This window comes from Lutjanus erythropterus, chromosome 20 (genome assembly GCF_056507025.1).
Source record: "Lutjanus erythropterus isolate fLutEry1 chromosome 20, fLutEry1.hap2, whole genome shotgun sequence".
In the NCBI taxonomy this organism is placed as follows: Eukaryota; Metazoa; Chordata; class Actinopteri; order Lutjaniformes; family Lutjanidae; genus Lutjanus; species Lutjanus erythropterus.
Genome location: NC_139336.1, coordinates 19,324,747 through 19,348,379, shown reverse-complemented (window position 1 = coordinate 19,348,379; position 23,633 = coordinate 19,324,747). Strand labels below are relative to the sequence as shown.

The window sequence follows — 23,633 nt, the reverse complement described above, 5'->3', positions numbered from 1 at the left end:
TCAAAGGTAATCTTCGTATTTGAAAACATGGATCCCAAAAAAGTGGATAAAGGTAGCTGATTTTTGCTCTTACACCTTTCTAGGTTTGGTATACTTATTTTATGAGAATAACACGCATGTACAGGTATATTGGGATGTATCTCCAGTGGGTTTGACGCTCATCAGCCGGCTAGCTTAAGTTAGTTTGAGAAAAGAAACACATCGTAGTTGTTTTTGCTAGCTTGTTTGTTAGCTTGTGTTATCTGCTATAGTTTTCTGCAGGTTAACTGAAAACTTTGAAAGCATTTCACCCGTAGCCAGTCACAGCTTTAATTGTCCTTCAAACGAAAAAGAAATGGGGGTGTTTCCCATGTTAAATTTATTTATTTAATTTAAGCCGACAGCTAACAGACAATGTTCATTGGTTTGCTTTTTTGTAAGGTAGGCTAACGTCATACAAACGTTGTATGGTAAAGTCAAACGTTAACTGGGACTCGTTGAAGACATATATGTGACCTGACAGTTAAGTCGTGTGTTCTTGTGGGGGTAGTTTTTCAAATGACAGTATATCAAAGTGTATGTTTGTATGTATGTGTCAAATATGTTGCATAAAGTAAGGTTAACCTAAAGGTATCATCCCGTTTTTTTCGTGTGCATTTGACTATTGTGATGCCATCTTATGACCATCTGTAGCTTTCTGTTCCTTGAACATCCCACACTTTTGGGCTATTACCCTCCTTCAGCAAAAATTACATCTTAATCTCTGATATAATATTTCAACCACAGATGGTCTTCCATATGTAAAAGTGAAGAAGTAAACACACCTGCATTTAATTAGGCAGTTAAGGATGATAATATTAATGGCCGATTTGTGGCTGTCTGTGATGGGAAGTGGGATTAGAGAAATGTATAGAATTATCAAAGTTTAAGGACTCTAATGTGTTGACACCCATATGTTCACTTTTTGACATAACAGACACCATTTATTATTATGCACATATGCACACAATTTGCTGATTTCTTTGCCAAATCATAATATAAGATTAAATACATCACAACAAGCAAACGATGCAATTTGAAATAAAGGTATACATTCACAGAGAAAGGAGCACAGAGAGTTATACTGCATCCTGTCGATTATAGAGTTAGGTATTAACAGATACAACTCCAGAAAAAAAATCCACCCTAATTTCTAAACCCTGACTACAGCTCCACTCAAGGGGGCACTGAAGAGTCATCTGTAGGTGAAGCTGCTTCATTTACAAAGAAAACAAAAGAACCAACCAACTTTTGAGCATTTGCATGAAAAGCAAACTGTCATTTCAGTTTTCATGACAAACAAAATAACAAAGATATAATTAACAATTTGCTTGTCTCTTTTGAAGCATCAGGCAAGATGAGTGGTGATGGAGACATGGCATCCGTCATGGGATTCTCTGGGTTTGGTGTGTACAGTCCACCACAAATATTCAATAATTGTTTTGCACCAGTTATTTCATTGGTTAAGTGAGCTGTCTTTGTTCCCTCCAGGTAAGAAGGCCCGTACATTTGACCTAGATGCCATTTTTGAACAGACCCGTCGAACAGCCATTGAGAGGAGTCAGCGTGCACTGGGTAGGTTTACCAAAATAACAACCCGTTTTTTTAGTTGTTCTGGCTCCAGGATGTGTGTAAATGTATTGTAAATGTTGCTGTCTTAGAGGAGCGGCAGAAGGATAGTCAGATGGAGGAGGAAGGGGAGAGCTCCAAATCATTCAAGTCACCAGTCCAAACCCACAGAGAGAAAGCTACAGCAGCTACTTCTTCCAGGTAACCAGGGTTTTGTTTTTTGGTTTGTTTGAGTGAATGCTAGATTACACTCCCTTAGAAGTTAGCTTCATGACTGTTACTCAAGTGTGAAAGAAGTTTTTGCTTTGACCGATAATAATAATAATATATTATATTATATAATATAATAACCGATAATGTTTTTTTTTCCTTTCAGAAAAGAGGAGAGTGAGAGCAGCGATGACAGTGATTCAGACTCGGACTCAGACTCAGAGCTTATTGGACCTCCACTGCCTCCTCAATATAAAGCCCAGGCTGATGATGATGAGCATTCTAGACGGCCTCATCCACCAGGCAGCTCGGCTCACAGTGATGAAGATGATGATGAAAGGGAGGCACAAGATGACGACGATGATGATGTATGTCTTAAATGTCCCACTTAACAGTAGGCATTATGTGTGGATTACAAAATATTTCATGTAGGTGCACCTACCTGAGAATCTCTTTAGATTTTTATTAATTCTGTATAAAACATCCTATCCATCTTCCTGCTGCCTAAGACTTTTTGACTTGTAGTTAAAATGAGAACAGACAACTTTTTTGCCTTATCATGTTAATTGGACAGTGTAACAGCTATGGAATAATGACACCATCCACATTTAGACTGGGTCCCTATGAGCCTCGCTTTCATTTGTCTGCCACCAGACAAGATTATTATTGGGAAAATTATGTTTCCATTACAGACTAAATTAATGAACCAATTCAAGCTTTTTCTCCTAATGTTTTCTTCTAATTTAACTCCCCCGCCTCAACCCCAATGCCAGCCTCAGTTAATGTGAAGCAATAACCTTACTGAGACCGTTATTACTGTGCAGTGGTATTGATCATTTCTCCATGGAGCTAAGCTTTGACTCTGAGGAAACAGAAAGCGATCCAGTGTTGTGGTGATGGGTGTTCCCCGGTCAGATAGTGTTTCCCATAGTGGTGCCTTCCATGGTTGGGGGCTTGGTTGTGGTTAAGTGATGCAGAGTGAGATAAGGGGGAGCACAAATCAACGGGGAAACAGATTTTGACACAACACCTTTTCTCTTTGCCTTAGCAGCATAACAATAATAGACCATAGAAGTGCTATGGGGCTAAAAAGTTGTCCATTTCCACTATTTACTATTACTAATAATGTTATAATATTATGATGTACCGTTGGTTCTGGTTTGTTAGCTCATCCCATAAGCCATGACAGTGCGACAGTAACAGCAGCAAAATCAGTAATTTTTTTTATCTACACCTGAGCTATTTCCCTCTGTGACATGTCTCTGTGTCTTCAGTGAAAAACATGGATATATTTTATGTAGATGCTGCATTTAGCACTTCAACCTGTCACTGCGTTATGTCAACATCACTGACTTATGAAGAAATACATGGAGTTACGTTTTGTCTGGATAAAAATCTATAAAAGCTATGATATTTACATTTCTTGGCTGATTACAATGAGTTTGGCTTTATTTAAGAATGTATGATCTATGTGGAGTAGTTTTTGTTTTTATAACTTTATCCAGAAAAAGCACTGCTTCCCCATTTACATATATTTGTTCACAGGCCAGTCTTGCCCTGCCCAGTATGGCGGCAACATTGACATATGATCAAAAGGCCATTGCAGCATCTATGTATATATGTCTATGAGTGAAAAAGGCCGGTAAACGGTACGTTTGTTCTGTGTTGTGAGGTGCTTTTAAGGTTCCACCACTAGATGGCAGCACAAGAAAATAGCATCAGTGTTTTGTGTTGCATTACACAGGATGAGACACTCATGATCTTGTGTTACTGAACAGCAATAAGCGTTGTGTCTTAGGTGTTTTATCCTGTTTCTTTCTCACACCAGAAAACATATGAACGTCTTAAATGCAGCTTTACTCAAAGGTGTGGTGATGCATTGGTTTTCACATGAAGAGTACTGACACTCTGTCACCCAGGGAAGTAAATGTCTCAGGTTATGAGTGAAATAGCTCAGATCCTAACCTTTTTACGTCCAATGGCGTAACTGTTCCCAGTCATTCATTTGCAGCTGATTACTTTGATTCCAGGCTTTTTAGTCATGCAGCCCATTAAAGTTGAAATGTCATGTGTAATTCAATCTTGGAATGGACTGCTATCCTATAACTCCACACCTAATTCAGGCTTCTTCTGTGTTTTACTGTTTCCTTATGTTCATCTCAACTTTCCAACTTAGAATCCAGTGAAGAAGATTCCAGACACTCATGAGATTACTCTGCAGCACGGCACCAAGACAGTAAGGACTTCTTCTTATTTCAGCACTCCCTGATTATAATTGTTCCTTATGTGGGTCTATGGAAATTTATTCAATGGCTTTCTGTTAGAAAGAAGAAGGTCTTTATTCGTCATAAGTAGCTTGTAATAAAGACCACATTTTATTTATATTATACACCCACTAAAACATCTGATAGTGGAGATCTGTATCAGTTATTGGATTTTCAGCTAAGGTTACTCAACTTTGTGCTGAATTTTAGCAGTAAGAGCAGCAGCAGATCTGTTTCCCTTGATATTTTGTAGCAGTGAGAAGAAGAGTAAGTTTTGTTCTTTGTTTTCAGCATAGAGTCAATCTGGTATCCAGATCCAGTGCTGATTGCAATTTGAAAACAGTTTAGATCTGAATAATTTGATCATTGCACAAGAACAAACTTTAAATATTTGGGGATCAAAAATGTTTGGGAAAGAGCGCTTCACGGACTCAAAATTAGTTTGTTTGAGGTGCACTTTGGACAGGACAAGTGTACACAAAAATCATTTAAAAAAAAAAACTCCAAGGCACTCAAATCCCTTTATTGTCATTGCATGGCCACTTAAAATAATCAAACTCTGATGTGTTTCAGCATCAAGCCTTCATCAGAGAGTCATTTCACAATGACAATACAGTATTACAAAACATAATGCTAATAACATAAGCCTAAATTGCATTGATTAGGTTAGCTTAATCACATATTTCCCTCTTACTCTAAATTACATCAATACTATAAATTAAGAGGAATTTGTTTTATGGTCTAACATAATTATGTTGTGACAATAAATGCATTGTTTTAAAAGAGTGCAATGGAGGTTTTGTGATTTAAATATTTGGCTTCTATTCATTTTTGCAGCCTTAGAAAAGACAGGAAAGTGAAGATGCACATGTTTATAGATTCACACAAATATACCTGTAATAAAAAGATTGATTATGAACAAATAGATACATCAACTTAATATACAAAAAAAGTTTTAAAGTAAAAATTGTAATGACATAATGGTATGTATGACATATTACTTATGATAAATGTTACCTATTTTGGTGGTAATAAATGATAAAAATGACTATAGTAAAAATAAAAAAGCACACACTTAAGGCACATACTCATGCATAGACATACACATGCACCAGACATAAGCAGGACTAGTAGAAGTAAAAGTAAAGCATCAAATTCTTCAAGTCCCACATTCCTTGTATGGTTATCTATTTCCTATCATTTATATACTTACTGTACACACAAACATACACACACAGGCATATTTACATATCGCTCCCTTCACTAATCATCATACATGTACACCTTAATGAAACAACTCACTGTTTTATTATTTACTATTTTTTGTATGTTTATGTTTAAAATATTCACTGGTACTGTCATTGTCATTTTTATTGACATTTATCAAAGTTCTCTGCACTTCATGTATATATTTGTCAAAATTTGGGGTCCAAAGAGATTTGGCTTCTTTGAGGAATACTCCTCAGATGCACTTTTTTTTATTTTCAAATAAAGTATATTTTGTTACACCCACATAACTTTTTATGCAACTTTCACTTGCTCCAGTACAAAACATAATTACAAGAAAATGCCTAAAACATGGCAACATACATCACAATTTTTTTAGAAAAGCCGCAGTGAAATCACGCATTTTAGGTTGCAACAATACCAAAAAAAAGCTTGTGAAATCATGGAGGGACAGAGGTATATATAGATCTGAAATTTTCTAGATCTATAGAATAATAAAGAAAATCTAATAATAGAATCTATGTATTAAGTTGCCGTTGGTCCAGAAAGACTCATACACCTGTGTTGAACTACTTCCAAAACAGGCAGAATGTTAGTAAATGACCCCCAGATTTCCTGAAAGGTTGCAGATTTCTCTCTTACATTGCACAATATCTTTGCCTTGCCTTTCGTGTCTTGATGATGGCTCATCTTTTAGTTTTTAATAAGTTGATTGTCTCCCCAGGTATCAGCTCTTGGCTTGGACCCCTCTGGAGCCCGTCTAGTGACTGGTGGTTACGATTATGATGTGCGGTTCTGGGATTTTGCTGGGATGGACCAGGCCCTGCAGGCCTTCAGATCCCTCCAACCCTGTGAGTGGTGAGTCCACTTCTGAGAACACGACGTGGAACATCAACACAGTTGCTTAACATGTGGTTAATTAGTTTCATGCAAACATCCAGTACACTCATTGCATGTGTGCCAAAGTCTACACAATACACACACATTTGTTGAGCTCCATCGAGCCTCATGTTAACTCTGTGACATCCTCTCTTTTCATTCAAAATGAGCCTTTTAGTAGCAGATGGTGGAGATATGTGGGTGTTTGTGTGTCTGTGTGTTTATTCTTGTGTTTCACTGAGGCCGTCATCAAAGATCGAATTCTTTTTTGCTTTTGGGAACCAGTGGGCTGAGCCGGAGCAGGCCTCCGCTTATTAACAGAAATTCATGCTACATTTAATTTGATTACGATGTGATCCAGTTTGGTTTACTAACAAGCCGGGCTTCATATAGAAAGCTGCGCTGTTGAGGTCCACTGCTCCTTTTGCTCCTGACCCAAAAAGGCAACTTGTGAGCTCAGTCAACAATGAGGAAAGTGAGCAGTTGCTGGTATGTAGTGAGTCTTTGAAGATGCCAAAGCCCCCCAGTTAGCCTAAGAACAGCATTGGTGCTGATCTCACTTTCATTCAGCATTAGGGAACTTTTTGCAGAAATGTTGGTGCCTCATCTACCCCCTGCTGTGTTAAAGGGGTAGTTTGGATTATTTGAAGTGGGGTTGTATGAGGTACTTATCAGTAGACAGTGTATTAACTACAGTAGATGGAGGCCTGCATGCCAGAAGCAGAGAGGCATACCAGCATGGAAGCTTAGCAGTGTACTGCTGTGGACGGGGTCAGCAACAAAACATATTTTAGCCACTTAAAAAAAAATCAGTATCAGTTTAAGTGTATGCTATTTAGATTATTTTCAGCGCTTCACCTTGCCAGCAGACAGACTTTTCTGAGGGGAAACTGCTGTTATATGAGCCCAGTATTGCTCTCTTCAAAGCAACCAGACTCCTATAACAAAATAAGTCATTTTACCTTACAGAACAGTGGGAGTTGCTGGTCTACCACTGCCTCAACTCACTGAAATCACACAATAGCAAACAAACTAACTGATCAAAGCAGCAATACACTGATAACGCCTGTCTTCTGCAGGGTAAAATTATTGCTTTAAGGAGTCAGGTTGGTTTGGAGAGAGTGATATCTGGCTCATGTAATGGCAGTTTCCTATTGGAAAAGGCTGTCTGACAGCAAGGTAAAGCAGTGCAAATATTCTAATATAGTATACATTTAAATTGATATTGATAATTTTTTTAGGTGGCTACATTTTGCTGCTAACCTTGTCCATAGCAGTACATTGCTTAGTTTCCATGCTGATACTCCTCTCTGCTTCTCCAAAATGAGGGGGTGTGTCGACTGCCATCTACTGTAGTTGAAAATACACAGACTATCGAGAGCTACCTCATATAATCCCACTTCAAACAATCCAACAACTAAATTTGCTGTGGTACATGTCTGTAATAACAGATTTTTGCTATGTTTATTTTCCTTCACTGTTATCATGTGTGCATGTGTTTTGTTTTTGTTCCTGAACCCTTTGAAGAATTATAAGCTAATTGTCTTGTACAGTCACTGCTTGCAACTGGTTTGCAAACAGACATGAGGCACTTATCACAACCACAGAAATGCAAACTAAAGACATCTACTTTGTCTCAGATGTTTTCCCATGTGTGTCTCCTCAGCCATCAGATCAAGTCCTTGCAGTACAGCATCACTGGTGACGTCATCCTGGTGGTTTCTGGTAACGCCCAGGCCAAGGTGTTGGACCGTGATGGCTTCAATGTCATGGAGTGTGTAAAAGGAGACCAGTACATTGTGGATATGGCGAACACGAAGGTAAAGTGGTCCTCACTTTTACTGTTGTTCAGGTTTATTACAACTTGGGTCATATTTTTGAAGCTTTGGTTGATGTTTCAATGAGTTGTGATATAACTGTACTCACTCAAAGTAATTGCTGACCTCTGGCCGGACAGTAACAAAGTCTGATGTGGCAATAAACATGAGCAGTCAGATGATCAGACAGCTTGTGAACAGTCCAACAATTCAGCCAGATTCTGACCACTTTATCTGGAGACAAAAATGTGAGTGCATCGGAAATTTCAAAAATCCCTCACTGCACAGGAAAACGGCATGCACACAACTACACGAAGTACGATGGGTAAAAGTTGAACCAAAAGGTTGATCCGTAAACTGAGATGGATTTTTTTTTTTTTTTTTGGGCAGTGATTTCACTGTTTTGCTGAAACAGTGCTGAAGCTCACTAAAAAGCTCTGCAAAATAGAGAGCTGCAGATTCAGGTGATAACTTACTGTAAGTTCATTACTATGAGAGAATACTTTCGCATTGTCGCATTTCTTTCATAGTTTCATATAATACATTAATACAATACACTTCAACTCTATAATTTGTCATTTCTTTGCATTAAAACATCTTAAAACACTAGACATGTTATATTTTTGTTGAGTTGTGTACTTAGATTATTCCAACAGTGTGCACACAGAAAAATCAGTCATTATTTAAGGTTAACGCTGTGTTTCCTGCTAGCTAGTTGCTGTAACTTGCAGTAAAATGCAGGATACTAAACACAACATGTTTAAAACTTTAATATTACCTCGTCCATGAACATAATATCTGCCTGAGTCATGTCAGACAGATTTTCATCACCTGTGGTGGTTGTTTAAAAGTGAAGATAACAACTCCCATGATCCCACACTGCTCAAAGACAACATCATCAAAGTAATCTTTTGTTATCATTTTAATGTGAAAGCAACCCTCAGTGGCAGAAATTGCATATTGTGCTTTTGAAGATGTTACAGGTATTCATGTTTGCACATCATAGCAACAAGCAGCGTGCCTGAGAGGGGCTACTAAATCTAAACACGGGCTGGATGTTCTGCTCCTCTCCTCTGTGGATAGATCCTGCCAATGCATAATGGTAGCAAGGTGTAGGCATGAGCTGGTCTGTTTTTGTATGTGAGGATAATGTTCTGTGCTGTGTGACCAGCCAGAGGTGGTCTCAGGGGGGAGGAGGAACACCACATGCTTGCAGGACTGTCGTGGTTCATCTCTTGCTTGTACCTGCATCTACAAAGGAGGATCCTAATTGAGCTCCCATGTTTGGGTTTTACTGTGTTTAAGGAAGCTGTATTGGTGGTCATCAACCATCTGTGCCAGCTGCACTGCATTTAGACATGGTTTATACCACCCATATGAATTACTTGAACAAGTGAAGGCCCATTGATTGCAAGTAGTGTTTTCCTGGATGTCCTACATTCTTGTCCTGCTCGGTCCCATCTGGAGCTGATGGTAGAGTTTGGTTCAATGAGAATGCGTTTTGGCCGGCTGACAACGTCCCAGACGATTAGCTGTGTCTCATGTGATAATTAAGTCCTTGCTTCTGCTCTGCCTCTGTTGACAGACAGTTACTTACCTCATCCTACTGTGCGCAGAGAGATATGCCCCAAGGATATCTCTGTACGCACGCAGTAGGATTTTTTTAAAATGATAGTTTGTTCTATAAATAAGTGAAAATAGTGAAAAATCCTCAGCACTGTGTTCACAATCCCAAAATATTCAAACAGGTTGTTCTGTCCAACCAGCAGCATAAAATCTAAAGAGAGAAAGACAAAGAACAATATTTGGCATTTTTGCAACATTTTGCATAAATGACTCCCATCCCAACTCCCATCAATCATCAGTCTGAATTGTTGTTATTTAATTTCCTGACAGTTTGGTTTATTGATTCACTGACTATACAGCCCCGATTTTTAGTAGAACAACTACCAACCAGTCCTTTCTCCTCTGTGAAACTTAAACCTAATAAGTACAGTAGAGCTGCTGTTTAGTTGATTAATCGATTAGTTGTAATAGATTAATCTGTCCTCTTCTGGACACGTAAACTGAAAAAATAAGATTAAAAGGGTATTGGTGGCCAGGTAGCTCAGTTGGTAGAGCATGCAGCATGTACCGAGGCTGTGAGTCCTCTACAGCGGCTGTGGGTTCAACTCCTGTCTGTGGAACTTTGCTGCACGCCATCCCCCATTTCCTGTCCTCATTTCAGCTGCATAAAAGCCCCAAAAATATTAAAAAAGGTTAAAGGGGTTGATTAAGTGTAAACTTCATTTGTTTCTCTCATCTTTGACTTATGTTTACTTGTCTGAGTTTTTTTTCTCTACCTTTATAAATCAGTGATCCAACAAAAAGTATTATTATTATTTATTTATTTTATTTTTTTTAGAAGAAGAAATGTCAAAATTATCTGATTTCAGCTTCTCATATGTGAATATTTTCTGGTTTGTTTACTCCTCTATGACAGTAAACTGAATATCTTTGGGTTGTGGACAAAACAAGACATTAGAGGACATCGCTTTGGGCTTTAGGAACAGTGAACATGCTTTCCCCATTTTCTCTATTTCAATATTTTTATTTTTCAATACAGAAGTGATATAAAACAGAGAGCCACAGTTAAGACAAAAATACAGTGAGAACCACAAAACAAGAATACGGACAAAAAAATAAGAAAGAAAGTAAGAACAGAGCAATAGCAACCATCATAACTATATAAGTTTACAACATGTAAGTTGTAATTTATATACTTATTATATTTGTCACCCCCATACTTTTTACATTCCTCTTTCAGGTATATTGCTAGAAGCAGAGAAGAGTTCTTTATAAATTCCTCGAGAGTGTCTCGTAGTACTTTTGATAGTTTCTCCAGTGACAAAATTGATATGTTTTTCATTCCACACTTAAAATCAGGGAGCATGTCATCTAATCATTTTTGCACTATTGTTTTGAGCCTTTTCTGATATTTTATGGACAAACTACTAATCGATTAATCAAGAAAATGATCAACAGAATAATCAATAATGACAATTATTGTTAGTTGCCCCCCTAAAATGCACAAACTTGTTTTTAAATGCAATTACACTGAATAAAAACCGGGCATACATCTGTTGTTGTTGTTGTTATCAGGGAGGTTTCTATTTCTGGTGCTGTTTGGAATTAACATGCTCTTTTTGTTTACTGTTAGTATGAGATATCAGTCTGTTTCTCTTTAGTCAGTGGCAATTTGTTATCTTAAACTGTTGAGGAATAGGAGTCAGATGTGTTCAGGAAGGTAGGGCTTCCTTCACCCTAATTGCAAAGCTCCTGTGACGGATGATTCTGTTTATTTTGATGTTATTGCACAGAGCAAGGAAGCAGCCATTCATAGCCCATTTGAGGCTGTGTATTTTACCATGAAATTTAACAACTTAGCAACTTTTTATTAGCTCTTTTTAGTCATTAAATAGCCAGACCTAGGCAGTTCCCTCTTATCGATTATTAAAGTGGTGTGTTTGAAATATTTGACAGTGAGCAGGCAGGCCTCTTCCTGATGCACACATACCAATGTCATTTGGTCAACTTCTGCTCATGCAAGGCTCTGCTTTCTTGGGGATCCTGTCAAATAGCGGTATGTCATGTCTGAAGCCTCTCTGTAGCACACTGAAGTGTTCCTCTCTGACCTGGCAGCGGGGGGAGGCCTCTCTCTGGGTTATCCCGCTTTGAAGTAATTTGTTATAAGTAATTCTCTGCAGAACTGCTCCAGCAGAGGAAATGTCTAAAAGCTATTTTTCTAGGATCTTGCTGTTTGAAGCTGTGACACAGCCTGCTGCACTACTTCACTGGCTTGGTTGTAAGGCAAAGGCCTCATGTCGAGGAAGGCCGTAAATCAAGGTTACAAAAAGATCCTTTTCTCAAGGGAGAGTCCTTTAAGGTGCATTCAGATTAAGACAACAAATGTGCCTCCAGTGAAATTTTGTTTGCGTAGTAGACGACTGAGTCTCTGTGGATACAGTCCTTATAGTTGCCATGCACTTCACACTACGCAGCTCTGAAAATGCAACGTCACAAAAACGTAATAGCACCCTTGGAATAATTAACTGGTGACCTTTTACGGAGCAAGTTTTGGCTCAAGATTTAACAATGAAGAACAACAGCTGTCTTTGCACATAATTTGTGCACACCGAGATTAAAAAATACGTCCTCATGAATTCACCTTCACTGGTTCCTCCTGTTGACATTTCCCTTTTTTATGTTTTGACAAACTCTTACCAGCTACAAACTGCTACAGCTGGTCTCTAAACAGTTGCAGGGCAAATGGCAGTCCTGAATGTGCATGTTGCAGAGTGGATTCGCGGTAAACCACAGACTCACAGGTGTGTGCTGTACCCCAGAGCGACTGGAAGCTAGCCACAGGATCTGGCCAGCAACAATTTACTGCCTGTTAAAAGTGTGCAGTTTGTTAATTTTCACTTTCTGCTCTTTTCAGGGCCACACAGCGATGCTGAACTGTGGCTGCTGGCATCCCAAGATTAAAGAAGAGTTCATGACCTGCTCCAATGATGGGTGAGTTTTAAATAAGTGTTGTGTTCTCTGAGTTGTGGTCAAAATGTTTCCCTCTGTCTTTGTTTTAGCTGCAGTATTATATATACTGTAAGGCTAAACAATCATGGTGTAATCTATTAAATTTTTCAGAAGGAGAAACGGTCACCAAAATAGCCACTACATGCACAGGCATATCAAAGATTTGTTGGTTTATTAATGGTGGACTATGTCATTATTACAAATAAATAATATATAAAAATAAATCAATAAGGCAACAGTATGTACTAGTAATTATATGAAATTATATATGCTGCCATAACTGTTTGTTGATTCTTGCTGCAATAATAATTAATCAGTTATATATATTAGTTATATTATTCCATAAAACTTACCAGGGTGTGCATAAAAACATTTTTTGAATATTTAATTTAAATTTCTACGTCAATAAAACAAAGACCCGCAATCTTAACATCAAAACACAAAATACAACAACATATATGTGCTCCATGTAAATGCAAAGCTCAACATCTGTATCCTCCTATTTGATCATCTTAAACGAAATAGGTCAAATATAAATAAACATACACATCTATCATATATAACTTGACTGTGATTCCTTTTTCTCGAGATAAGAGTTAAATTGTGACCGCTCAATACTTTTGTCTTAGGTGGCATTTTTTTTTTTACCAGGTCTGCGTTCTAACAATAAAACAGCAACAAAAACACGAGCAAAATAGGTTCAGTAACATAAAAAAAATGCAGTGGTTGACTGTGCTGTCATATCCAGACACAGTCAAAAATAGTCATTCATCTTGTCAGGTGAAATTCCTTGCAGATGTCACATATTTAATAACATAACATTAATACATCTCCCAAGTATTATAATTGCATACCCAACCTTTATTTAGAATCATCCTTACTGGGCAGCTAATTTGTCTGTGTCATATCCAAGGCAATGCTCCAACACTTTTCTTTACTCTCATGTCCTCTGCCACCAGCAGGGGGTCCTCTAGTCCAGATTATGCCTCTGGAAAGGGTAGCTTGTCCTCACAGCTGTGCTTTGACACATGGCACATTTTACACTGGATGTTGTCCAAATGCAGCCTTTTTTATTTGTATGCAGTGATTTGGGCCAGAGCAACACTGCTGGAGTTAATAAGACATCACACAAACATATCTGTAATCTTTCTTCTTCAGATTGCAGAGTTTTAGCAGTCTTCCCCCTCCTTGCAAGGAGCACTAGTCCTGTGTGACTGAGGAAGCTGTAACCCTTTGCCCTGTGTATAGGTGTGAGTGAATATTTCTGAGTGAATACGTGTGACTTTGAGTCTGACCGCAGTGATGAGTCTAAGTGAGTGTGACAGGCAGCAGTGCAAAAACCCAGGGCTATCATCATTAAGTGGAAACAAGGGCCTGGCTTTGTGGGCAGGCCGCGGCCCAGTGTTTACCAGTGTTACTGCTCTCCCAGATGTGAAGGCTGGTTTATTTAGCTCTTATTGAGGCTCTGGAAATCCTCCCCTGGCACGTTAGCACTGGGTGTTGCCCCTGGCCAGCTCACAGGAGAACAGTGGAGAGGAGCGCACAGGGAACCATTCACAGGCCGAGCAGCTGCATGCGAGGAGAGTTCACAGCAGCAGAGCAGGTCAGCACAGCGACCTGACAGACGGGAAGAAGCAGTGACGAAGAGGGGCAGGGACTGCCTGTAGTGCTTTACAGGTGAAAGCCAAACCTCTCATATTGCACTTTCACTTATCACATTAGTAATGTGGAGTGCAATACAAGGCCTACTTAATGATTAAGTGCTGTACTTGACTTTCCTGGTCAAACCACTACTCCTCAAACCTCCCACTTCTTTAGTCAAAAGTCTCTCCCATTCCTCCAGTGCAAACAGAATGAAGCTGTGAGGGTTTAAACAGGTGTCAAACATACCGATTATATTACTTAAGTCCTTGTTTCTGTACTCCTCATTTTCAGAATTAATGATTCAAGATTTTAGCATGCATTGCCATAATACATTTTAGAATATTTGAGGGGACAACCTGAGATCCTTCATATGGTCTGGGGACCTCTAAGGGAAAAGTTTTCAGATTGATTCTGTTACTTTCACTGTTACTTGCAATGAATTGAGTTGATGCCAATTGTATGATTTTGTGTGCTCTTTCTCTTACATCGTTCATTCACATAACATAATAAGAGGTGTAAAAAATAGGCTATGTCAATTCATTCCAAAGGACATACATGAGGATGTTCCTGATATATTTTCTATCTTGTGAGCGGTCCTTGGCTGAAAAAAAAAATTTGAGAAGCTCTGCTTTAAGCTGGGCTCAGGCTGCAGAGCTGATTTACCTCAGATTCAGCCCTCCCGAGAATCAGAGGAAAAATCACATCTGTGACCTCGGTTGGTACTAAAGGCTCGGACTGGTTTCCATTTATGCTGGTCTGATCTGGTGTGCGAACCTATTTATTTAAATGTGAATTTTTAGTATGTATCCAGGATATAAGAGGAAGTTCTCAGCACACAACATTCAAATTTTAAGCCATAATCAATCATTATCAGTCGTAATCAACATTTTTTGATTTTTAAATCTGCCTGTAGTCGGTAGCGATATTCATCCTAGATTATGTGGTAATGTGAGGGTTTTACAGATCCTCACTAAAATCTCACTAACTGCTCACAGACTGATCAGGGCCACCCTGATAGTTTTGCACGTCTTAAATGTTTTAAAAAATGTCTTAAAAGTCTGGAGAATTACATCAGTACTTTATGAGCAGGGCTGAAATTGCCAATGAGAGAGACGAGTCTGCAAGGAGACAAAAGCAGCTGACAGTTTTGCAGAGCAACGGTACACTCTAGGCCTTGAGGCTAACGTCAAGTAGCTAGTTGTGTTGACCGTATATGCCCAACATTTTCTCATCCAGACTCTTAAATCCATCTGCTTTGTTTTTTTCTCACTGCAAAGCATTACTCCAGCAAGTTATTGCGCCATGTCTGTCTCCACTTTGTTTATATCTGCTTCCCAATGAGATCACGTGAAATCACGTTCCCCATGAGATCACATGAGATTATGCTCCCTCTGGCATGATAAAAATAATATAAGTTCGGTCAGGATTTTAAAACTCCTGTTGTCTGAGCCAAGCATTAGAGTGGAGCTCCTATGGCTGTACATTAAAGGAAACCAGGCATTTGCTGATCCATCCAGATATGACAGGGTTCTGGATTTTACTCAGCAAATCTATCCTCCTCCTTGGAACTGGCCCCAGAAATCATGAGGACTTCTGCAATCTCAGCACACATGACCGGCCCAAACTTTCAGCTTCTGTATTAAAACAGTCTTTTTTTCATTATTTTTACTCTACATTGCTGACTTAATTTCTTGCACAATTGGTCTTCGTGGGGATTTTGGTAAAAAACAAACAAAAATGGTTTGATTGAAAGGTTTGGTCTGGGAGCATGTTTGCTTGATTTACAGGAGTGCCAGCCAATTACACTCTCTTGGGGTGGTTGTGTCTTGCTCATCCTTCCTCAGCTCCATCAGTAATGCTCTAGTTATTATGGTGGGACCATCAAACAATGTTTCTTCCTGTCTTTGCCCCTCACCATCAGAGCCATCCTTTGAACTAGAGTCTGCAGAGGCCAGACTGTGGTCAGTGGGCCTCTCTGGAATGGATCAGCAGTTGACCAGTGGGTGTCTGCTACTGTCTCTATCTCCTCAAACATCACACACCTGGGTTTTCTGTGTTTCCTCCTGTGTTAGCCTTGTCTTTGTTGTGTTTATTTGAATAGGTTATTAAGCATGATCACTGGACCGCCCAGCTCCTTAATTAAAGCTTCCTCCTAGTTGTATGGAATCTCATTCATAAAAACTGGCTCCCAGCTCCTTGAATGATTTCATTTACTCAGACTTTTTCTCCTTAAGAGGAAGTGGATGAGCGGGAAGTACTGATGAAGCCTAATAATGCAGCAGCAGGGTGGTAGTGATTGTCCTTGCGCTCTGGGGGTTGGATGGAGGCCTCAGCAGAACTGTGTGACCAAAGTCCATCAGTGAAAAGCATTTCTGCTCGGACCCCTGTTTGAGAGTCATGCAGTGCTAAAATGACAAAATGTTTTCCAACATTATTCATGTTTGATCCAAGAGGGCTAAATGCGTATTAAGCACTGAGCCACTTAAACAGAGTCGCTGCTAAAAGACTGAACACCTGTTTGAAAACTGCAGATTTATTTCTCAGAGAGTGAAGGCAGTATGTGTTGGGTCTACTCCCAGTGGAAGTATTTCTTTGGCAGGACTGAACTTGAAGTAAACTAAAAATATGGCTGGGACTTTTGAGAGCTGCAGCCTTTTACAATGAACAAAATCCTCAACAGTAGTGGCTGAAAATTGTCAAATTCTGTTTAAAGCTAACAAACCATGCTTAACAAACTATAACTAATGCTGTGGAAAGCTTTGCATTCGTGGCTTCCATGACTAGACATGGCTGATTCTTGGTTTTACTTTATACTGTTTTATAGTGTCCCAGGAGAACGATCAAAAATTCATGTTATGTTCTTTTTGTGACTGAAATTTCAGCCAGTGGAGCAGAGGATAGGACAAACGGCGACTTTCTAATTGATACCACATGTTCCTTCTGTTGAGTCTTGAGACGCACTTACACATGTGCACGCACACATACACACAATTTGAGGAATGTTTCCAGGAGGTTTGAATGCCAGGGATTCCCTTTGTGCTGGCCTGCTGTCAGGGCTGCAGCTGGATTTGGATGTGTGGCTGAATGCGAGGAGACCCAGAGCACAACATGGCAGGTCTTTTCACTGCTGAGAAACAAACTATTTGTCTTTGTCATGTGATCAAATTAAACACATGCATGTGAGATATTAAGGAATTATCATTGGACAGCATCCACAAAAATAGAAATTCACACAAAGCTGATTTAAGATGTGCTGCTTGGACAAATCCTGGTAATCGCTGGTGGGTTTTTTATGCGCGCGTGCCGGTAACAGCCGTTTTCACGTTGTCCAGCCAACTGTCTGTATGTTTGTCCATCCCATTCTTGTGAACACGATATCTTAAAAAAACCTTGAGGGATTTTTTTCAAATTTGACACAAATGCTCACTTGGGCTCAAGAATGAATTGTTTAAATTTTGGTAGTTAAATGTCAGAGGTCAAGGTCACTGTGATCTCATGACACTGATGAATGCAATATCTCACAGGAAAACCTAAATTTCTTTTGGATTCAAGGATGAACTGATTAGATTTTGGTGTCAAAGGTCACTATGATAACTCAGGAATTCATATGTTGATTATGACAAAGTTCCACGCAAATGTCTAATACAATAAAATGGATAAATAAATATGAAGTGATGACATTTTGTATCCCAAAGGTCAACTTCACTGTAACATTATAATTTTGCCACTCTTTACCAGTCCTCTGTACTCCTTTGTGAAAATATTCTCGAAGTGATGACAGCAAGTTGCTCAGTAGACATTATTCACTGGAAATACACATGTTGATATAGAGATAAGTTACATTTTGCCAAAAAATGTACTTATTACCATTTTATTAAATTCCTTCAAAGTCTTCACTACATATTAGGGTTGGGCATCGTCCCCATCATGGTGTTTGACAGTCATTGAGCACTGAGCTCTCTACCACTGTAACATTGTGATTTAAAAGTCTTCTGTGTTTGAGGTGATGTGTCCCCTCAGAGTTACCACACAGTTGCTGCTCAAGTTCTGTTATAAAAAGAAGCTCTTGGTGCTGTTAATTGCAGTACATCACCATGTCTTGTTTATTATTTTCTACTGAAAGTGAACTAAGTTACAGACATGTGGCATGGAGACAAGGTCCATCACAAGGTTTCACTGTGGACATCATATATATGCCTATTTGATAGACATTGCCCAACCTTAATACATATAGTCTATGAGTCTGCATAGTTGATAGGGGTAATTCTAATTTTGCATGAGTAAGCAGCACCTTTTGGTCAGTGTGTTTTTTTCTGTAAGTCAGTATAGGTAATAGCTTTCTTTAGTTTTTTTGAGAGGAAAGGGCATCAGTGCCAAAACACTAAGTGTAATCTGCGTGACAGAATAGCGATGCACAGTGAGGACAGACATCACATAGTGTGTGTGAGCATGTTGGGGCAATTCACGCAGGTTAATACATCAGGTTCATGCACAGTCCAGCTCGTCGCCAACTGCTGGCCGCCTTACACTGCAAGTGTTCCATGTCCTGCCCAAGAACGCACATACCATACCTTCAAGGAGTGCATTTATCCTTGTTCAATTTACAGTCATGGCTGACTTTGTGACTGACAGTGACCTCTAGTTCTTTAGTGTGTGAATGCAGTGTTTGTTTCTTTTCTTATTGAACTAACTGTGAGGCCACTTCCGTAAAGGGAAGTAGTGAGCAGACATGTTAGCAATGAGGCAGCTTGATTAAATCTGAAGAGCTGTCTTGACTTCTTTTAGCTTAAGTAAAGCATTTTGTAAGTGTAGTGTGTGGTCTCACCTGCTCTGCTTGATGTTCCACTTTTGAGCCACACTAATAATGTTGTGAATTTGCTTGAATCAGTATCCCACTTTACCCATAGTGCATCTGCGCTTCAGCCATAGTGTTTCTTCTTTTTGCTTCCTCGCATGAGTGCCACTGTGTGTACGCCTGCTCCCAAATCCTCCTGTTATTTCCCCACTTTATCTTCTTCAGCTGCGACGCAAGATGGAGCATCCTCCCCTCCTAATCCGCCTTTCTCATAACAGAGCCCCAGTTAGTCAGTCAACCGGCCATCGGGCAACACAGCCTGTCCCCATCATTGGAATTTGACCAATAAACAACCTTAGATGTACGCCTTTCTTATCCCTCTCTCTTCCTTATCTCGTCATCTGGGAAAGTGATCCTAGCAACATCACCCCCACTAGGCCTATAACCTGGCAGACAGATAAAATCTGGGGCCAGGGGAGATGTCACTCCTCAGTTGATGTGTGAATGACTGTGCTACCTCGTAAAGTGCACATGCATGACTGAGGATGTATGGGTCTCATTTTATTATATTCACCCCTCTGAAGTGATTGTGTGGGAAAAGGAGGCTGCTGATTGAAGGGAAAACAGGGTTGCATGGAAAAGGAGCGGGCCCACGTATCGCTCTCAAATGTTTTAGGTGGTTTCTTCATACTGCATGTGAATATTGTGACATTTTGTACTCGTTCGTTGGTATTACTTTCCTAAAACATCCACCTCCTCTGAGACAAAAAGGTTCGAGACTGCCCCAGATGTTTCCCTCTGGAATAAAAGGCACAACTTTAATTATACAAGGCTGCAGTTAATTTTTGTTATCCCTTCTTTTGATTTTTGTTCCTCTAATGGGGGATGGAAAGTTTTAGCAATTCTAGGGTACCGCATATAACCCCGATGCCCAAAAAGCTGGGTAAAAAACAGAATGCAATGATTTGCAATACTTTTAGACTTGCATTCAAGTGATTACAGTACAAAGACATGATATTTAATTTTTATGTCAAACTGAAACTTTTGTTTTTGTAAATATACACTCATTCTGAATTTGATGTCTGCAACATGTTCAAAAAAAGTTCAGACAGGAGCAACAAAAGACTGGTACAGTTGTGAAACGCTCAAAAACACCTGCTTGGAACAATCCACAGGTAAATAGGTTAATTAGTAACTTGGTAATTGGTAATAGGTGTTCTTTATCATGATTGGGTATTAAAGGGGTATCCTCCAAAGTCATTCATTAGCAAGGATGAGGCAAAGTTAACCACTCTGTGAAAAACTGAATGAGCAAATAATCCAGTCGTCAGAAATCATGGACGTTGTGATCTCCAGGTTTAAGAGGAAAAGGAACTTCAAAGTTAGCATCTGTGATGGTACAGGTGTGTGGCGTGTTAGTACAGGTTTTGGTTTACACATACAGGTTTTGGAGCAACACACGCTGCCATCCAGACGCCTTTATCAAAGACGTCCCTGCTTATCTCAGCAAGTCAGTGTGTCACAGTGGTAAACATGCCCCGAACATATTGCAGACATCAAATTCAGCATGAGTGTATATTTACAGAAAAATAAAGTTTATCAATTTGAACATTAAGTACCATGTCTTTGTACTGTATTTAACTGAATATAGGTCAAAAAGTTTTTGCAAGTCATTGGATTCTGTTTTTTCTGTACTTTTTACATGGCGTCACAACTTTTTTGGAATTGGGGTTAGAGCTGAGAATTTTCCCTTCCCTTCCCTGCTCTGTGTCTCACTCCTGACAGGTGAGGGTGTGCAGTCTTTGCCCCGTGCTAGAGGTTGGCTCGACACTGGTGGGCTCCAGCCTCTCTGCTCTATTCCCCCTGACAGCCAGCAATGCCATGTTTTGGAAAGAGCCCTTACGATAAATAGCATTCCAGGTTTTGTATGCTACGCAAAAGGTTATGTTGTCTTTATTGGCTTGACAGACGCCTACAGTCTTCTGTAAACAAAATTGAGATGTCTGTGAGGCAGCAGGTGGACCAATTTGTCATCCAGTCCATGGCTATCACTCTTCCTCATTCACTCTCACATACACACATTAATACACATGTATATCTGTTCATGTAAACACTTTACTGTACAATACAGGTTGTACCGGGTAACCTCCTTTTATACGTGGCTTTTTTTCCAGCAGGAGATCTTTTGATTTATTAACAGCTCTGGTTTATGTGGATTTAAACAAAACTATGCATCAAACAGAGTTTTATTTGACCCTTGCCAGTTCTCACTCAAACCATATGTCTTCAGCTGGCATTTGTATCACATTGTTAGACTTATCCAAACACAGTTGAGTGTGTGTGTCTGTGACTTTGTAGACGGGCCACAGAGGAATCCTTCCCTGGCTGTTAGTAGCAGCTCTGCCTTTATGTTTATACTCCTCTGCTGACCTCATGACCCAAAGGTCACAATGCTCACTAAAGCAAGCAGTGGGTCACAGACACATTTGGACACGCTCTGTCTGGTCTTAGTGTTTGTGTGGGTGTGTGAGAGGTTGGCTAAACATGTTTGTGTGTGTGTCAGGTAGTTCAATAAATAAATGTAGAAGTTTAAAGCTGGTGAGTTCACTTGCTTTGCTGGTGGGCACCTCAGTTTGTCTGCTTTATCATCATTTTTAAGTCTGCTACTAACAGTTATTTTCATTATGTATTAATCTGTTGATTATTTTCTTGAGTAATTCAGTAGTTATTTGGTCAAAAATTAGTGTAAAATATAGATAAGTGGCTTCCAAAGCCCAAGGCGGTGTCCTCAAATGCCTTGTTTTGTCCACTTTAGGGCTGCGCAGTTAATCAAAATTTTATCGAAATCTCAATGGAACTTTCTGCAATTTTAAAATTGCATGAGGTGCAATGTTTGTTAAAGGCAAAACGTGTGTCAAAAAACTTTTAAATTAATGAATGTTATGAGGCAGAGATGTCCTGTCCTACATATCAGATTCTACAGACTTAAAAAAAACACTTACAACAGATTCCTGAAAAAAAAATCACACTATAGACACTTTAACAAGTTTTGCAATCAAAATAAAAAAAATATATGTAAACATGATCAACTAGGCTTATAGATTAATTGTTATTCTCTGTTTTGATCTGTTTACTAGCCTGATGAGTGAAAAGGCATGGTATGATTTTTAGGTTATGTGGGTTAAAGTTGTGTGCAACAACTGCTTGGACATCTTCTAGACTGCAAGTCATGCCAGCAGGGTCAAAGGTGAAATGTTCTACCTTGTTTGAACCTAAACAACATGGTGTTCTCACATCATCGTCCACTCTACTTTGAAATTCAAAGTATGCAGAAATACTGATGACTGCTTTGACTAACCTAAATAATGTGCTCGCTTCAAGGACTTTTCTCTTTATTTTGCATTCTTTAAGTATACATATAGTCTATAAATTCTTTAGTGTTAAATACATTAATTGTACTATTAAGCAAGTTATTTGTTAATATAAGATTTATTTTTTTTGTGTGCTAGGGCTGTGTATTGGCAGGAGTCTGGCACTACAATATACAAGGTTACAATTCAATATATTGCAATATATTTTGTTAGCTTAAGTTCCTTTTTTTAAAAATCCAACTGTAGGAAAACTACTTTGTATAAGGAACACACCACCAGAACCATGAAATATGACTTAAGTTTACTTTTTTATGCAGTCAGAATGGTGATGATTGATAACAACACTGCTATTGGTTGTAGGTTTAACACAACACAGACTGAACCACTGCCATTTACTTTGCATGTATCACGATATCACAATACAGAGTTTTTGAGAAGTGATACACAGAACTGATCACAGAACATAATGTTGCGATACTCAGGTGTATCAGTATTTTCTTACACCCTGAGTAAGTGCATAATGTTTGAAATATAATCCTTGACCATCAGTGATTCTTGTTGGGCTTCAATTTTAAGACATTTTGGAACAAAAACTCGTATTTGCACATGTACTCTATGAAAAGTCTGCATTTTAATGCCTCCCTCTCAGCGGTCCAGGTTGTGTAATGGTTCAAGGATTTCATGGGAGCTTCAGACATGCCTGTCAAACTGATCTACTGTTCTGCTGTTTGCTAACCCCTCACCCTGAAACACGTAGCTGCCTAACCTTATGTTCATGAGAATGGCTGGGGCACACCGTATCTCAATATGATTCTGATTTATTACAGTAGTGGATGGTGCTGATGACCAAATATGTTTTGAGGGATAGACATCTTATGAGTGGGTGACAATAAATTACATTCTTTCTGTTCACAGCACTGTGCGCACATGGGATCTGAATTCAGAGAAGAAGCACAAGTCTGTGTTCAAACCACGCTCCTTCCAGGGGAAGAAGGTCATCCCCACATGCTGCACCTACAGCCGGGATGGGAAGCTCATAGCAGCAGGCTGCCAGGATGGCACCATCCAGATCTGGGACAGAAACCTCAGCGTGAGTCTCTAAACACACACATACCAACCACCACAATGTTGTGGCGGGTTGTAAACGTAGGATGTCTGGTTTGTTATGGCCTCGTTGCAGAGTCATGAGACTCAGGTCCTCTGGTCACAGGGCAGAGGGGTCAGAGTTCAGCAAGTCACTGACCAACACTGACCAGGATTCAAA

The 23,633-nt window shown here is 39.3% G+C and overlaps 1 protein-coding gene and 1 long non-coding RNA gene across 2 annotated transcripts in view; one reads left to right on the top strand and one right to left on the bottom strand.

Annotated features, from left to right (window-relative positions):
- The window catches only part of wdr70 (WD repeat domain 70), a 56,190-nt gene continuing 32,557 nt past the window's right edge, over positions 1-23,633 (top strand). Inside the window, exons 1-10 of the mRNA XM_084745537.1 lie at positions 1-52; positions 1,365-1,424; positions 1,510-1,593; positions 1,680-1,788; positions 1,964-2,165; positions 3,974-4,033; positions 6,013-6,146; positions 7,834-7,987; positions 12,465-12,541; positions 23,285-23,459. Of these exons, the coding sequence (XP_084601663.1) occupies positions 28-52; positions 1,365-1,424; positions 1,510-1,593; positions 1,680-1,788; positions 1,964-2,165; positions 3,974-4,033; positions 6,013-6,146; positions 7,834-7,987; positions 12,465-12,541; positions 23,285-23,459 (1,080 nt within the window). The 5' untranslated portion in view covers positions 1-27. The remainder of the gene's footprint in view (positions 53-1,364; positions 1,425-1,509; positions 1,594-1,679; positions 1,789-1,963; positions 2,166-3,973; positions 4,034-6,012; positions 6,147-7,833; positions 7,988-12,464; positions 12,542-23,284; positions 23,460-23,633) is intronic.
- The window catches only part of LOC146308381 (uncharacterized), a 115,954-nt gene continuing 101,041 nt past the window's right edge, over positions 8,721-23,633 (bottom strand). Inside the window, exon 5 of the long non-coding RNA XR_014772607.1 lies at positions 8,721-9,761. This is a non-coding gene — a long non-coding RNA (uncharacterized LOC146308381). The remainder of the gene's footprint in view (positions 9,762-23,633) is intronic.